A 16,748-nucleotide genomic window follows, 5' to 3' on the forward strand; every position below is an offset into this window, starting at 1 on the left:
AGGAAGACTGGAGTGCCTGGAACAGGTGAGGCTGCAGATCCCTTATTTTGGCTGCTGGTCCCTTATTTTCAAGGCTGCTGGTCCCTTATTTTCAAATCTGTAAGTTGACAGCTATGGAAAACAGCACTTCCCAAGAACTCATCCAGACCTTTTGCCGCCCAGTCAGCATTCTCAGATACAGTAAAACTGCAACATTTGAGACAGAGCTTGGCCACAGATTCTACTGACTATTCACCCTGGAACATACAGTGCTAATGAGAATGCCTCTGAGCATGGCCAGAGTGCCTCTGCCCTATCAATAACTACTCAACAAAGCCCACAAGGCAGGAGCTTTGGTAGGCAGGCCTTTCAAATCAGAAACTCTGGCCTCCAATACAGCCTTGACAAACCCAGCTCTCTTGGAAAAGTTTCCACTGTATATTATACACATAAAAATATATGCGCATACACAGTTCATTATATTTCTTACCCATCATTCTCTAGCAAATGTACCAAGTTGGGTTGCAAATCCATGCACACCACATGCACATAACACGATAACAACTGAAACAATAGAGGATATATACCAAACGCCTACACTCTGAATTGGACAGATTGAGATCACTTTGCAATTGTACTAAAAACTGAGTTGCTGTGATGTATGTTTGAGGAAACAAGAAAAATACCATCCAAAGTTAACCTTTCCACATCTGAATTACCTTTACATCTGAATTACTCTGTTAGTAACAAAGTTAGTAGTTAGTAGCAAAGGATTGCATCTTTCAGCAGAAGTCCGGCACTGAAACTTGCTTACAAATCTATAAACAGTGACATTTACAGTGCAATCCTATGCCTGTCTTCTCAGAATTAATCCCCATTGGATTCAGTATGGTTTATCGCCAAGAAAGTGTGTATACTCACTTTCCTGGGAGTAGTAGTGGATGGGGTGAGGAGGCAGCACGGCTCACCTGACCTCCTGTTGGTCACATTGCAGTTGCTTACTGGGAGATAGAGGGGGAGGGGCAAGGTGGCAGTGAAGCTGGCATGGGGGAGCCAATCAGGTACTCCTGCTGGTGCATTTCCACCATGACAACCTCCCCACCCCTCTCCCCTTCCCTCCTGGTAAGCAACAGCGATGTGACTGACCAGAGTTCAAGTGAGCATGAGTGTCCCACCACACCATCAGCTACTGAGTAAAACTCATTGGACTCAATACAACTTACTTTTGAGAAGGCATCTCTAGGATCACACATGACAATTCTACAATTTATAACATAGAAAAAGATCATAGGAAGGTGGCAAAACTATGAACCCCTGCCTGGGTGAATAAGTCCCATTCAACCCAGTGGGGATTATTTCTGAATAAAAATGCACTGAAACAGGTTAGAAAACTGGCAGGTTAATCATAAGTAAACACCACTGAATTCAGTGGGATGCTCAACTTCCCGAGTAAATGCGTACAGGATTCCATAAAACCAGGGAATTAATTTCCTCCTATTATCATGCATGCAGTACTTCAGTGTGCTTGGTGTTATTTAAAGGCGCCTACAAAAGATTCCTGCTTTATGTATCTTTTTATAGGTGTGGGAACAGATACCAAAATGTGCTGCATGTCAGGACATGATTTGCAAAGACTAAACATACTGAGAGCAAGCAGAGTTAGCAGTCAAATGCATAGGCTGCTGGCAGTTAAGCACACACGTTATCCTCCGGGATATTTATTCATCCAGCTGTATAATTATTTTTTTAATTAATGAAAACAAGAAAACAAAGAACCACACACAAAAACACATGCTAATGACACACAAAAACACATGCTAAACTGCCAGTGGAAGAAGCAATTGTCTTGGTTGCCCACGGTTTACAGTTTTGCTCATATAAGAAACCATCAAATAAGAAACATCAAAATATTTGACCATGAGTGTGCTTGTCAATAGAGCAGTGTTTCCCAACCTTGTGCCTCCAGCTGTTTTTGGACTACAATTCCCATCATCCCTTGCCACTGGTCTTGCTAGTCAGGGATGATGGGAGTTGTAGTTCAAAAACAGCTGGAGGCACAAGGTTGGGAAACACTGCAATAGAGTTCACAGGATAGTACATGCCTTTCCTTCCCACTTTCTGATGCACGGGATAGAAAGACAATCCATCCCATCACCTACAAAATCCCCAGAAGATTCCCACCACCTACTTCCACATTCTTGGAATATAGAGAATCATAGAAACATAGAAAGGTAGTGTTGGAAGGGATCCTGAGGGTCACCTAGTGCAATTGCCTGCCATGAAGGCATCTCAACTAAAGCATAGGGCTAAACCACTACTCTGCAAGTACTTACAAAAGATTTTGCTGACTGGCCATTCATGGGATGTTCGCCCTTTGGCCATCTGCCGGAAAGTGAAATGTTTTCTACCATTCTTGATTCTCTTACCCCACCCCTGCCTTCCCTCATCCCAATCCCTATAATTTATGGACTCATATTCTGCTTTCCAAAATATAGGTTATGGAAGACACTCACACATATGCTCAAGAAACCACAATGGCCAGTTTTTAGATCTGTTGCTCTCAAACTTGGCCGACCACTAAAAATAACTTTAATAAACTTCCCTCCCCCCATTCAGCACTGGCATCATCATGAAAAACAACGCCCAATTATGAAAATCATGATCCTTAGGCTAGCTGGCACAGAAAAGCCTCTTTAACCAATAGAGTACAAGGGAAAAATTAGACCATGCCAGTGCTGCTTTTTGACAATTATGTGTCTTGGGCCATGGCCTTCTTTGGCTGTTTGCTAACTGCACTTGACCAAAATGTCCTTGATCTCTCTGTGTGTAGATATGTCCAGGGTGACACAAACTGCAACCCAATTCAAAACACACCATGGCAGATGTTCTCAGAGATATGGTTCCTCCAACCACTGCTATCTGTAACACTTCATGCAACAGCTCCGAGAAAGGTACAGTTCGTTACTGTGATAGACTTTCCCCATTCCAATATGGATCTGATGCGCTGGTTGAAGTATCTTAATCAGGGGTGGAAAACCTGTGCAAACATTCCAGATATTGTCAGCCGACTTCCATTAGACCCACCTAGCATGGCCTATGGTCAGGGATGATGGGAATTGTTGCCACAGATTTTACCTCCTTGCCTTAAATGATGATGGGAGACCTCTATGCACACCCCCAGCTTGGTATATTGTTGTTAGTTAAAAAATGGATTAACCCATCTTGTTTGAAAGCTTGACAGAGTCCTAGCAGACCTTGAGGGGTTTTGTATCTTCAGGGTGATGGAAACACTAATTAGTAAATATTAACTAGCTTGTACAAACAATGGAAAATAATTGTGCATTTTAAAAAATGCATGTATCACTCACTTTATAATAATCTTATTGTAATTCATACCTTTGATGCAAATGAGGCCTTTTAATTCTACAGAAAAGTTTCCTTTGCAGCTGAGCCCAAGAGCAATCATTTGGGAAAAGCTAGACACATAAAAATGGAATTGTAATTCATATGGGTTTGCTGTCAAAGCTGCTTCCGAGTATTTTCAATCCAATGTTATCCAGTGATAATTATGTTGCAATAATTATAGGAAAAGCCTTACTAAACAATAAAGATGTCAACAAATTGTAAATCATAGTTGTGTAGTGGGAATATTCCAGCATCAACAGAACATTTTATGTAGAAGGCATTCTATTTGGGAATAATGTCCAGTTTTGAGCAGGTACCCTAATCTCAGCGCTGTTTGGAAAGCCTGCATCTAGTAATTTTACTAGCTACCTCTTTTGATAGCCCATTCTAGAGCAAGCTACTAGACATGCACCCTGAAACAGACCATGTTTATAGGCATATTAAGGAACAAAATGCAAATCACAAGCCACATTCTCTGAATTTTGATTGAGTAGATAGTAACACTTGTTACCCAACTGGACAACAGCCATGATTTATTATTGATGCCAGTTTTGCATTATGGTTTTGCTTGGAGATTAATAACATGCCTACCACAAACAGGAACACAATGTACAGACAAAAGTATTGGCAGAAGCCAGTAACACACATGAAGTACTGTGACAGATGAAACCTAAGAAAAAATGAAGTACAAACTGCAGGACGGGCTGGGGGCTTCTGGAATTGCTACTTTTCATGAAAGCCCTAAATTAGGATATGGGAGCAGGGGTGCCATCTCACCCACAGGATTGTGGGTGCCCGCTGCTGCAACACGGACGTGCAAGGTCACATGCACATACCTGCACATAGTACGTGTGACGTCACATGCACTATGTGCAGGCGTGTGCGTGTGATGTCGCATGTCCACGTTGCAGCCGCTGGCGGTGGCGACGACTCTTGTTTCTCCTGCTACCAGCATCCAGCGAGGCCTCCTTTTCCATGGGAGGGGCTTGGATGCAGAGGCAGAAAGACTTTGCCTCCACATCTGAGGAGGGTGGAGCTGAACTGCTTCTCTCTCGGAGGCAGCACCGCTGCTGCCTGCCAGCTTTTTTCATTGATTTGTGGGTGCCTGGCCCTCACCATTATATTATTGTGGGTGCCCACGCCCCCCTGGAGTTGGCTCTTGCCCTGCCCCCAAACTACTGCTCAAGTGCCCATTGTGGTCCTCCTAACAGGAACTCTGGCTATTAACCAGAAGGTTGGTGGTTCAAGTCCACCAAGGGACGGCTGCAGGCAGGATGACTCTAGGATTCTTCACTTAATTCAAGTATTGATAATAGGGAATACCAACTGAAAAACTCTGAGCTAAATCTGAGCCTCTGCGGTGGAACATCTGCTATCCAGTTGCCAAGTTAGACTCAAGAGGGTGTATGTGGAAAGCACATAGCACAGTGATTTGGGGCTTTGCTTGCAGTGCACATCTGGAGGGGAAAGAAAAACAAGCCCCCTGCCCCACCTTTCTACACCCCTTTACCCAAAGTGATGCTCTAGCAGAACTAGGCTTGCTGGATCAGAGGGTTAAATCCCCCCTCAAACTACTCCAGTCACAGAGAAAGACCATGGCCTTGTTCTCACGCAATGCTAAACCAAACCCAGAAATCTCCAGTAACTCCTTACCTCAAGGCTCACAGACTGTATTGCTACTGCCACATCCTTTTCATCTCTACCTCCCATAGTAGCAGTATGTTGCTGGGCTTGGCTGCAGAAAGGAGAAGAGTCCAGTCTATTACACCACTAGAATAGGGATGGAAAAGCTGTGGCAATCAAGGCTGCTGCTCCCAATATCCTGGACTGTCCCAGCCAGGACTGATGGGAGTTTGAAGTTTAGAAGGCCATGGACCTTGGAGGCCACAGGAGGCCACTTCTCAGCTAGAGCACATTCAACTCGTTTTCAAGCTCTTTCATATTAACAGGGAGTTCTGCCTGATGCGCAAATCAGAGTCGAGACATCACTGCTACACACCAGATTTGCAGCACAAGGCAATTCCTTTCTAGCCAACCAAAACAGCATATCTGTAGGGCACTACTAGAAAATGCACCCCAGTGCCTTTGCAGAAAAGAAAAATCAATGTGGAATGGCACAGAGTCCAGGATACCAGGGGACAGGCACAGTTGTGAACATCTGATCCACTTTTGAGAGAGAAAGAAATCAAGGGGGACGGTGGCCACTCAGCCTCAGACTATTCCAAGTACCATACCTAGGAGGAGTCCTGTAGCTCAGTGGTTGAGAATCTGCTTTGCAGGCAGAAGGTCCCAGGTTAAATCCCTGGTGTCTCCAGTGTAGGCTTGGAGAGAACCCTGCCTGAAACCCTGGAGAGCATCTCCCTGCCAGTGTAGACAATATTGAGCTAGATGGAACAATGGTCTGATAAGGCAGCTTCCTATGTATGTCCATATACTTACCTCTGCTGATATTCTGACAGTGGGTGGCATTGGTGAAGGTGACAAAGAGTTGGAACCAACACCTTGCTATTAGCCATAGCTGGCCTCGGAATGGAAGAGATTGCAGCAGGCTGTGCTGAACTGGAAATGCCAGTTAACAGCGCTTCAACAGGTATTTGACAACAACAGGTTATTTTTTTCCTCTCTCTCCATGTTGGAAGGCTTGTATTTGTCAGTCGTGCTGCCAATCATTTCCTGGCTATCCCTGATCTATGCCAAGATCCCTCTCGGCACATGCCCAGTCCAGTCCCTTGCTCAGCATAGCCATTAAAGGATGCTCTCCTTATTTGGGCAAGGGATCCAGCTTGCATTCTAGTTCCATAGTGGGTGGCCTCTGGAAGAAAGTCAGAAGGAAGAGCCGGACATTCCACCACAACCCAAAAGGACAATGTGTATTGACTTGCCATGCTGATCCAGTTAGCCAACAGCCGAGTTCAAGGAAAAGCCTCGCCGCATTCATTTACGCTGGAGCCCCTGGCAGCAGGGAGATGTTTGCAGCGAGGGCTGCGTGCAGCGCTAATGGATCTGTATTAATACACTCTCAAACGCTGGGCAGGCAGACCCTGGTGGTTTCCTGCCCCAACTAGTACTTTTTGATCATTCGTTACCATCGCAGTCAAATCACATGCTTTTCTGACAGATCAGCACTAGAAACCTCCGGCCCAGGAACTTCCTTGAAATGAAGAGATTTATTCCACAATTATGAATATTTATGTGCACACACACACACAGGCACCACTCTTATTTTAGTAACAAATAGTAGCCTGTGATCAAAACGCTGTGGTTAATAAAAGAACATCATGCACCAGTCGTATATAATGAGCCCTGCTAAGGAATTCATGCCCCCCAAATGTATATAAATACACCACTACCAAAAAATAATATAAAGTGATTTATACATTTATCAGATATATAAGTGTATACATACATATGCATTTCTATAAATTATTTATACAAAGCTAAATGGGGCTTTAAGCAAGAGTTTCTCTCTCTCCACAGATAGGAAAGGACTCAGCCCCCCCCCCCCCCGCCGCCGGAGAAATTGTTTGAACCTTTCACTCCTAATTTATGTATTTCCAACTTTCCATTTTAAACCATTCGGCAAAAGGAAAAACCTGGTTTGTTTCAGGCTTGTCTTGAGATTTAGGACCTGGTTTTGGTGTCTTCTGACATTCTTTCCATCAAAAGTAATGCCTTGCTGGGGCAAATCCCAGAAAGACGGCACGTGGCAGAAACTTGTCTGATATAAGTTGGGAAAACCTGAGCTTTGTGACAGATCTCACAGCCAATGGCAGGCAAGTAACTTGCCAACATTAAGAAGAAAATACATAAAACTCATTGTATCTTAAATACACCTATAGCTTAATATTTTTTTTTTTAATTTTCCAGTTTGGACAAAGGTTCCCCCTGTATGTGAAATTCTATCTTTGTATATGGAATTTACTGTTATGTTATCATTTTGTTCAGCATAAGGGATGTACGTAACAACCAAAGTCAAAACACACAAAACTAATAGCCTCACAGTGTATATGCAGTGATGGCCAAACTCGGCCCTCCAGCTGTTTTGGGACTACAATTCCCATCATCCCTGACCACTGGTCCTGTTAGCTAGGGATGATGGGAGTTGTAGTCCCAAAACAGCTGGAGGGCCAAGTTTGGCCATCACTGATTTAAGGGGACAGAATGTTGCTTGGGTTTATCTACTTGCTGCAAGCCACGCAAAGGGAGGAATCCAACATTGCACTATTATGGTCATTCTGTCCATGCAAGCAGGAGGAGGGTGGGCAGAGCGTGGCTTCAGTGGCCAGTGTCTCCTCCTCTTCCTGCCTCCTCCTCTACCAAGTATGAGCTGGCCATTGAAGTGGCACCGCGCTCAGCTCGCGTTTGGCCTCCTCCACCCCAATTTTTGGGGGACATTGGGTGGCCTGCCCCCCCAATGGGGGGAAGGTCTCAGCTCCCAGGAGTTGGCACCCCTGCTAGGGCTGATGGCATCTGAAAGGACCACAAGAAGGAGCTGAACCCTCTTCCCACCTGTGCTCCCCAGCAACCAGTATTCAAAGGGAAAGGAATCCCTGATTTTAAAATTGGAGCAACCACCTCTCAGAAACAAGGTGGGGAAGTATGGAGCTCCACCTACCAATCTATAAATTAAGGCTCTTCAGTCATGTAGTACAAAATAAGAAGTTAATTAAGCTTAAGTTTCCATTTCCCTGTGTCCCTGCATTCATACAGCAGGGACATCTTTTAAAACTTCCTTTGCTTTTACAAAAACATTCCCATTGCCCCAATACTCAGACTACAAAACCCAGAGTGCTGATCTCTGTTCCCCATTGATCAGACTGAAGCAGGTAAGCAGCTTTTTGTGACTTACCTATAGTCATGCAGCACCCCAGTGCTGCTGCCGGAAGAGGACCCCCACTCTCTAACCACTACCAGGCACTGCCTCCCCATCTATATACAGTATTTTGCAGTTTCCTATGGCAATGCTTAGGCTTCTAACCCAGAAAGAGGCAAGGCTTCTGATTAAAACCTTTGGGGTATTAATTTTTTTCCTCTTAATACATATGCTAGCTCACTCCCATCTGTGTTGTTAATTAGTTCCTGACTGTAGGTTAAATGTAGGGCATGTTGTCACGAGCCTAAGGTGGGGTGGCCAGACCTCCTGCTATTGCCATATGGCTTTTTCTTTTTTAACTCTTCTCTTCCCATCCAAGCTTCTGGTTTTATAGGCACGCAAACAAAATAACAAACTAAAGAATTGAGTGTGAGGAGGGGATGTTTGTTCATGTTCATTTGCAATTCTAAGAGGAAACATGCTCTTTGTGGAAGCAGATTTCTCCAGCAGTATTGATTTAAGACCCAGCTTCCCCCTCCCTTGCCTTTCGCCCACTTCCACCGCAGAGCAAAATCATTATTAAAAGCAGGAAATAACTCTCTGCATAGGGAGAAACTACTGCACAAGTAGGGTGTTTCCAGGGGTCCTGAAACATGCTTTATGACAACTGCACTGGCAGCATGACAAGAACATGAGGATCACTCTCAATTAGCTTAAAACAGAGAACCAAACTCTCCTCATCACTGAAGCAAACACGAGTGAGAGAAGCAAATTGGGCTGATTAGAGGAAATCCACAAATTATGTTGGTTTTTACCACCCTGTAAGTCCTCAAGCCTGTGTGTTAAGAACAATGCACAGGTCACATTCCCTGGGAAATTCCAGGGGATTTTGCCAGGTACCTGCAACTCTCCGAAAAGTCGAGCCTGTTTGGTGAAAACAGCTGTTCAGGGCTTGGTTCCTCTCAGAATTTGGCTCAAAGCCTGGTTGCTTGCAAATAATATTTCATGAAAATAGTCAACAGGTCATTATATTCTTATGAGAAAGTTTATTATTGTGATGGGACAACCTTCCCTGGGAGCAAACGCTTGGGAGATCTCTGGAGATCTGTCACATTAGCCATCAGAACGTTGAGAGGGTGACTACTCTGATGGAAGGGAGATCATGTGCGTGCAAAATAAAGTGGCCTGTCTGGTCTCTGACACTCACTTTCCTGATACTATTACTCATTACCTGCACTGGCTCTCAGGTCATGTCAAGGCTCAATCCTTGGAGTTAACTTCAAAGCCCCAAACTTTTTTGGGAGCAGGCTATCTGAATGACGGGAGACACAATACGATAGCCATCTCCAAATTTTTGAAGTGCTATTCCACTGCTGTTGGAGCAAATTTGTTTTTTGTTGCTCCAATGGACAGGACCTGAACCAAAGAGTTCAAATTACAAGCAAATAACTTTCTCACAGCACAAGTTGTTTTGGCACAGAGACTGCGCCAGAAAGTGGTGGGCTGTTCTTCATTAGAGGTTGCTAAACAGAGGCGGGCTGAGCACCTATCAAGGATGCTGTAGTGGTGGATTACCTGCACTGGACATGAGGTTGGTCTACAGGACCTCCAAGACCCTTTCCAACACCATCATTCTAAGATATTCCCCCACCCCATATTCAACATTAGAGGCTCTGCTATGCTTCCCACCACTTTCAGAAACATGGTTGGTTGAACCTAAGATGCAAGACGGGACCTTTTTCATATTGCCACCCAGAATACAGAGCTCTCTTGCTATGGTTTAATGTTTTTATCTCCCTGGTTGTAAACTGATTTTAGCCTGATCTTTTAATGGTTTCAATACCCTTCAGAAATTTTGTAAGCATGACATTTCTTAATAAATATTTCCCCTGTTCCTATTCTTTTAAAGGGCTCTATGCAGGACCATTTTTACAATCTTTTGCTTCTGGCCAGGCTTCTGTTTTTAGCATGTGGCAGATGCGATAAGTTTCACCTGGATGGGGTGATGGAAGAGAGGTTTTCTTTTATATAACAAAATGCTACTTGGGGTGTATGTGGGCATCTAGAGAAGGATCAGGAGAGCATGGATGGCTCCAGGCAACCATTGCTATGGGGTTGGAAAGGAAGGAGGGAGGCACCAAAGGAGGAGGAGGAAAGCAGTGTGAAAATGGAAAAAGAAAAGGGAAAATGGAGAGTCCCAGGTTGCATCAGAGTCTGCTTCTTGGATTGGACACTGGAGCAGATACCAAAAAGGCACTGGTCATCCTGGTTTAGAAAGTCCTAAGCACTTTGTCTCCTCTTGATACAAAAGGACTCCATTTTGGGTCACTTGCCTGCTGTTGTTTGTGCCTCTGTTTTGAACTTCTACTTTGCTAGAGGTCTGTGTTGAAATCTTACAGGAAGTCTGTTATCACCTTCTCATACTATTGACTCCGATAAACAAAGAAGGCATATGGGGAGACAGACTTCTTCTGTGCTCCAGAAAACCACAGGTTCAATATTTGAAGTTCCCCAGAATCCATTTTTGCACTTCCAACAACCCACTCCTTCCTTGGACTACTTTTGCCTATACAGTCATACCTTGGAAGCCTTGGCTCCTGAACAAATCGGCTCCCGAACAATCGAAACCCAGAAGTGAGTGTTCCAGTTTTTGAATAATGTTCGGAAGCCAAACATCCAGCGTGGCTTCCATGGCTTCCGATTGGCTGCAGGACACTCCTGCAGCCAATCAGAAGCTGCACTTTGGTTTTTGAATGGTTCCGGGAGTCAAACGGACTCCCGGAATGCATTCTGTTCAAAAACCAAGGTATCACTGTACTCTTTCCCAGCTCTTGATCATAACATCAAAAGTGGTGAGGCAGGCCCAGCTAGAGTGAGCATGGCGGTGGGGCAGTTTAGCACTCACTGTATATCAATATATAGATAGGCACATAGTCCTAAACATACATAGAACTATGTGCAGATTATTGGATGCTGCTGCCGTGTCACAGAGAGTTATATACATCAGTGGCAAGAGTCCAAGATGCAGCTTGGATTTGGCAGTGACCTCCATCTCTTCGTGTGGTCCTGTTTCCCATGCTGATAATAATTATGTCAATCCAGGGGGTGTGGCCATTTATCCTGTTGGTTCTGCTTGTGGGATTACATGTGTGCAAGTAGTGATGTTCCCACTCAGTTTTTCTCAGAGCCCTAAATATGTGAAGAGCTTGACATAGGCAGGCAGGAGGAGGTGAGGTTGGGAAAAAGAATTCTAGAAAAGCCATTCAGAGCACATATTTAGATTGCAAGCATTGCTGGTTTTGTATGTGTTTAAAAGTATCTGTTCTCAAGACCATGGGTGAAGTCCATTATCCTTCAGAAACCCAATGATGTCCAATAGGAAAGACAGCTGACAGTGGAGAAACACTTGTGGCTTCACACAGAGCCTGTCTTTTTCTGTCTTCTATTTTACCTCAGAACAATTAGAGAACTCACAGAACGCTCTCAGCGACCCAGAGCAAGTTTCACAATTTTTCAGATCGTGATACTGTCCTGTTACACTTTAGAAAAACCTGTGTATTTAAATGTTGAGTTTTAGCTAGTAGTATTGCTCTTTAAAACATCACACGTTTGTTATGTGTGTTTAAATTAGTTGTACAGATTAGTTAGATGTACTCTGTAATACAGTGCAGTATATGGATTTATACTACTTCATATTTGGAAGAAAATGTAAGAAGAAGAAAGACATCAAAATGTGACTCTGTAAGCAGCATGAGGGATGTTCTTTCTATTAACTGCACTGGCAAAACACTATGGTCATGATGCGCTGATGCTGATGATGTCACATCGTGATGCAAAACCTAACAGAGCAAAAGTGCAGTATCTTTTTTCTACCACTACTATGTCCCTCCGGGACATAGTACAAGGAGACACGTCTCTGCCCCCAAGGAACTGGCAGTGCGAACACGAGAGAACAGGGAAAGACGTGGAGGCAGGGACACATGTAATCACGGGCTGCAGGAAAACACATGCTGTAGCTTAATGTATTACTGCTCCAACTCTCCCATTGTTCCCCACTGTCACATTGCCAAATGTGAATACTGTGTCTTCTTTGAACCATAATTCTGTAACATCCTCCTCCCCGAAAATACAGGGAAATTCAGAGAGGGCTCTCATCCCCACATGCAGGCAACCTCTGCTGGCAAAAATCAGACACTTTTCTCTAAGCACTGTCATTGCTGGCCAGGTTACAGCAGCATTGGGGAAACCTCTGATCTGTGGGCCTAATTTGGCCTGTAAAGCTGTTTCCCCAAGCCAAACCACCTGCACTATACCTGACATCTTATCTGTCAGGGAGTGGGGCAGGTAAAGACTGCTGCCTGCTACTATGGCTGAGTGGCTAGGCAACTGCTGTGTGACGTTTGTGCTGTGGGTTTGAGTCCAGGGTGCTCTCTCTTCCTTTCATTAACCCTGATATGACATTCCTCCCTGCCAGGCACGCTAACGGCGTGTGGGGTCGCTTCCCCCTGGTAGGGCTCAAACTCGTCTCCTGCTTCTGCTAGTCCTATGCCCTGTTCAGTGATTCATTAATGGCAGTGGCTGTCAGTGTGTGTGTGTGTGTGTGTGTGTGTGTGTGCCCCATTCCCTTGGCTGCTTGGCAAAAAAACGAATCTTTCCCTTCCTTAGGTGGGTTTTGAAGCTTTTTCCAAGGGGGGGGGGAGCTGTGTATGCTATGTGCAGGCAGGTAGTTGTGCAGGTGTCACGTTGTATAACCTCTCCCTCCTTCCGTTTGTGCTCCAAAACAGTGGTTGTCATAAAGCACAAAGGGATTAAAAATCTGGACCTGTCATTGCTGGCTGTGCCATTGGGGCTGATATGAGTGGTGTTGCCTTGTGTGTAGTGAGACACATGCCTTGAGCATATTCCTATTGTTAGTTCACTGGCTCCTTCCCTGTGTTGATGTCTTTACTAGCACCGGCCATGATTGGTGGGCTGTGGTGGCATTCCCAGGGATGCTGTTGGGGATGTGCTTGCCATCTCCTCCCCCCTTTAAATTTCTTACTTGTGAGAATTTCCCTTCCAGGGTTAAGCATTGGATTGGCTGGCCTTTCTGCCAACATAAAGGTAAAGGTAAAGGTACCCCTGCCCGTACGGGCCAGTCTTGACAGACTCTGGGGTTGTGCGCCCATCTCACTCAAGAGGCCGCATAGTGGCACCATAATTCTGGTCCAGAATAATGAAAGTAAAGGATTACTCTCTGACAGTGAAACCTGAAAGGATCACTTTACCTCCATCCCTCTTGCGGCCACAACCTCTTCCTCCCCAGGGAGCTGTTGGTTTGCAAAATGTTGTGCACATTTATACACTACGTTGCAGTCATAAGGACCAGACAAACAAGAAATCTGGGTGTAGAGAGTACAGAACAAAAGTCAGGATGACAAGGCAATTCATTAGTAACATTTGGGCCAAATTAGAATGCAAAGTGAACTTTCCACTGGGCAGAAGCTCCAGAGAATGCAAAATATTACTGAGAATAAGGTGTGGTGCCTTGAAGTGAGGCATGTATGAACCAACCATAAACACAGTGGGAGCAGCCATTCTTTCACATCCTCGCACGCCTTCCTGCTAAATTGTTTCCTTCCAAATGGATTTTTTTTTAATTTAAACTGAAAACAAATCCTTTATGAAGTTTTGCATCTTCAGCATCTGATGCACACGTTCAGCATGGAACCAAGCCTTGGTGGCCACCTGTAGCAAGACCCAAGAAATTTAATTTGCAAATAGTACCCTGCTGGCAAAAGCAGAAAGGTAAACATGCACCTAGTTACTGATGCTAATCCTTGACATTTGACTATTTTTTTCCACTGAAAAAGGTGGGAAGGGACCAAAACTTGTTTTACTGGGTTGTTTGGATGGGGGAGGGGTGTTTGGAGATAGTCTTGTAGTGGTTTGTGATATTGCATTGACACATTGTTCAATATGCTCTTATCTTAAGCATTTGTTTCTTTATGACACAGGTCTAAAGATGCGAACAGGTGCTGGCTCTAAATTACTGGCTGCAAACAAGGAAGTTAGAACTGGAGGGAAATGAACTGTTAATATTAGCTGGGGAGAATAAGTTGATCTGCGAGGTAGCAGTGCTTTCTGCTGAAGAGACAATCTGAGAAAAACTGCAGTAAAAAACAAACAAACCCACAAGTGTGTATTTCATACCTTCATGTCCCTTCTTTGGTTACCAGTTTTAGGATGCAAAATTTTAAAATAAAATAAGATAATTGTAGGGTGGCTAAAAAAAAAAGTCCTAGAAACAAACAAAACTTTGAAGTGAAATTCATGAATATATTTTGTTCGCTGCCCTGTTTGTCACTAGAGGCTCAGGTGGCCTCAGTGGCCAGTGTGTCTTCTACCACCTTCAGCTGAAAAGACATTTAGAGTTGTTGCTTGAACTGGGAAAGCCTGATCACTGTTGTCCATATATGCTGGTAACCTCCAGGCTGGAATACTGCAATATGCTGGGGGGGGGGGGGCTGCCCTTGAGGCTGGTTCAGATGTTGCAGCTAGTGCAAAACACAGTGGCTTGACTGGGGCAGGATATCACCAACACATTAGCCCGGCTGTTTAAAGGACTGCACTGGCTGCCAGTTAGCTACTGGGTTATGTTCAAAGCACTGGTTTGGGGGTATTAAGCCCTAGTGCACTTGGGATCTGGTTACCTGAAAGATTGTGACACTTTATATACCATTTGGAACCACCCCTGTTGCCATTTCAGCATTTACTGAAGACCTTCCATGGAATTGTTTTTAGTATGTTTTTATTTTATCTCTTGTTTGCTACTCCAGGCTCCTTTGGGAAGAAGGGTGGGATATATATATATATATATATATATGTATATATATATATATATATAATTGGTAAGAAATTGAAATGGTCATTATGACAAATGGATGTATAGGTTCAATGGTACAAATGTAGTTTTAAAAAGTTTTCTTTGTCATGGAAAAGGGTAATAGCCAAAAACAAGAGAGCCAGTGCTATCTGCTGTTAGATATGTGCAGTCTGGAAGCAGACCAGCATATCCCTGTCTTTCTTATGACTGTAGGCCTATTTATGAAACCTTTCCAACTACCAATTCCAGATGCAAGAACTCCTTTGGGGTCATGCCCATGTCTTGAACCTACTTTCCATATTAGAAATGTAAGTCATCAGTATGATCCTGGAAGTAGCTCTCACATCTGAAATAGCTAGATGGAATGCTTTCAAATGTATCTATTCATGAGAAAGACACAGATATGCTGTTCTAATTGTGTGCTGCTTGTGGAATCAGTCAATTGCTTTCCATACCATCCCCCTTTCCCTACCTTTTCCTCATTCTCCTTGTCTTCTTAAACATAGTTCATTCACTTGTCATCTTGAACATAGCTGGATGAGTGGGAAGTGACTGCCTAACTTTAGGCACCCCTGTGTGAAACAGGTTATCTTGACCCATTTTAGTCTGGCTTCCATTCTGCTTTGGGGACTGAAACTGCTTTGGCTGCTTTAGAATAGTTGCACTGGCAGATAATCAGGGGGGAAATGCAACACAGTTGATTCTCCTGGACCTCTCCATGGCTTAGAGTACTATTGACATGGTATCCTTCCAGATCACCTGTCTGGGATGATCCAGCTTTTTTGTTGCCCCTTGCCTCCAGTGCTATTAAACACCTTCACAAAACTGCTGCTGGTAGTCATGTGGAGATCTGGAGATCTGCACCTAGATTTTCCTTTTCATCTAGTCCAGGTGAGGCACTGGACACTCTCAGCAAGTGCCAGGACTTGTAACAAGCTGGATGAGTGCTGATAAACTGGGTCTCAATCCAGCCAATAAAGTTTTAGATGGTTAAGTTTACAGCTGCCCTGAGTGTCTCTTTGAGACAAAGCATGGAATGCAAATGATCTACATGAATAAATACATTTTGGGACACTGGCATTCAAACTCTTTGGGATGGAGCTACACTAATCCTAAAGGATCAGGTTGACAGCTTGGGGTTGCTATTGGATCTGACCATTGCACAAAGCATCTTTCACCAAATATCCTTTGGTGTTTCAGCTATTACCCTGCCTGAATAAAAAGGATCTTGTCATAGTTACCTGTGCTCTTGAAACATTCTGCTAAAATTACATAGTGTCTAATACTTGAAACATGGCTTTGCCTATGTTTGGAAACTTCTGAATGTAGCTGCCCAGTTATTAACTGGGTCCCCAATTCCAACGTAATTAAAAGTGCTGGTCTCTTTTTACTTTAAAACAATCTGGGACAAGGATAGCTGAAGGTCCTCCTTCTTGCCTGCATAGAAAGATCATCTGCTGAGGCAATCCTCCAAATGCAGCAGTGGATCTGCCACGATTGCTCCTCAACTTCCTCTGAATCCAAGCTTGTTGGAGGGACACCTTTGCCACATCCTAAACCCCTCTAGCAGAGTGAATCAGGGGGTTAAGATTGCCCTGCCCATCCCACTAAAATCAATGAGACAAGTTAGTCCCATGCTATGTTTTTGTTTTACTTGTGCACTGCCTTGTGAGAACTACACAATGA

General features: G+C 44.1%; 1 protein-coding gene across 8 annotated transcripts in view; it reads right to left on the reverse strand.

The window, feature by feature from the left end:
- Positions 1-16,748, reverse strand: part of BDNF (brain derived neurotrophic factor) — a 70,893-nt gene that overhangs the window by 12,781 nt on the left and 41,364 nt on the right. Inside the window, exons 1-2 of one of the 8 annotated variants that reach the window (XM_079972228.1) lie at positions 5,824-6,202; positions 5,038-5,119 (exon numbers count right to left, since the gene is read on the reverse strand). The exons of 6 other annotated variants lie outside the window; for them this stretch is intronic. In XM_079972228.1, the coding sequence (XP_079828354.1) occupies positions 5,038-5,119; positions 5,824-5,900 (159 nt within the window). In that variant the 5' untranslated portion in view covers positions 5,901-6,202. Of the gene's footprint in view, positions 1-5,037; positions 5,120-5,823; positions 6,203-16,748 lie in introns of those variants that run through there. One more of the 8 variants, XM_079972229.1, reaches the window with a different exon arrangement.

The sequence above is a fragment of the Podarcis cretensis genome (assembly GCF_951804945.1).
Source record: "Podarcis cretensis genome assembly, chromosome: 1".
Lineage (NCBI taxonomy): Eukaryota > Metazoa > Chordata > Lepidosauria > Squamata > Lacertidae > Podarcis > Podarcis cretensis.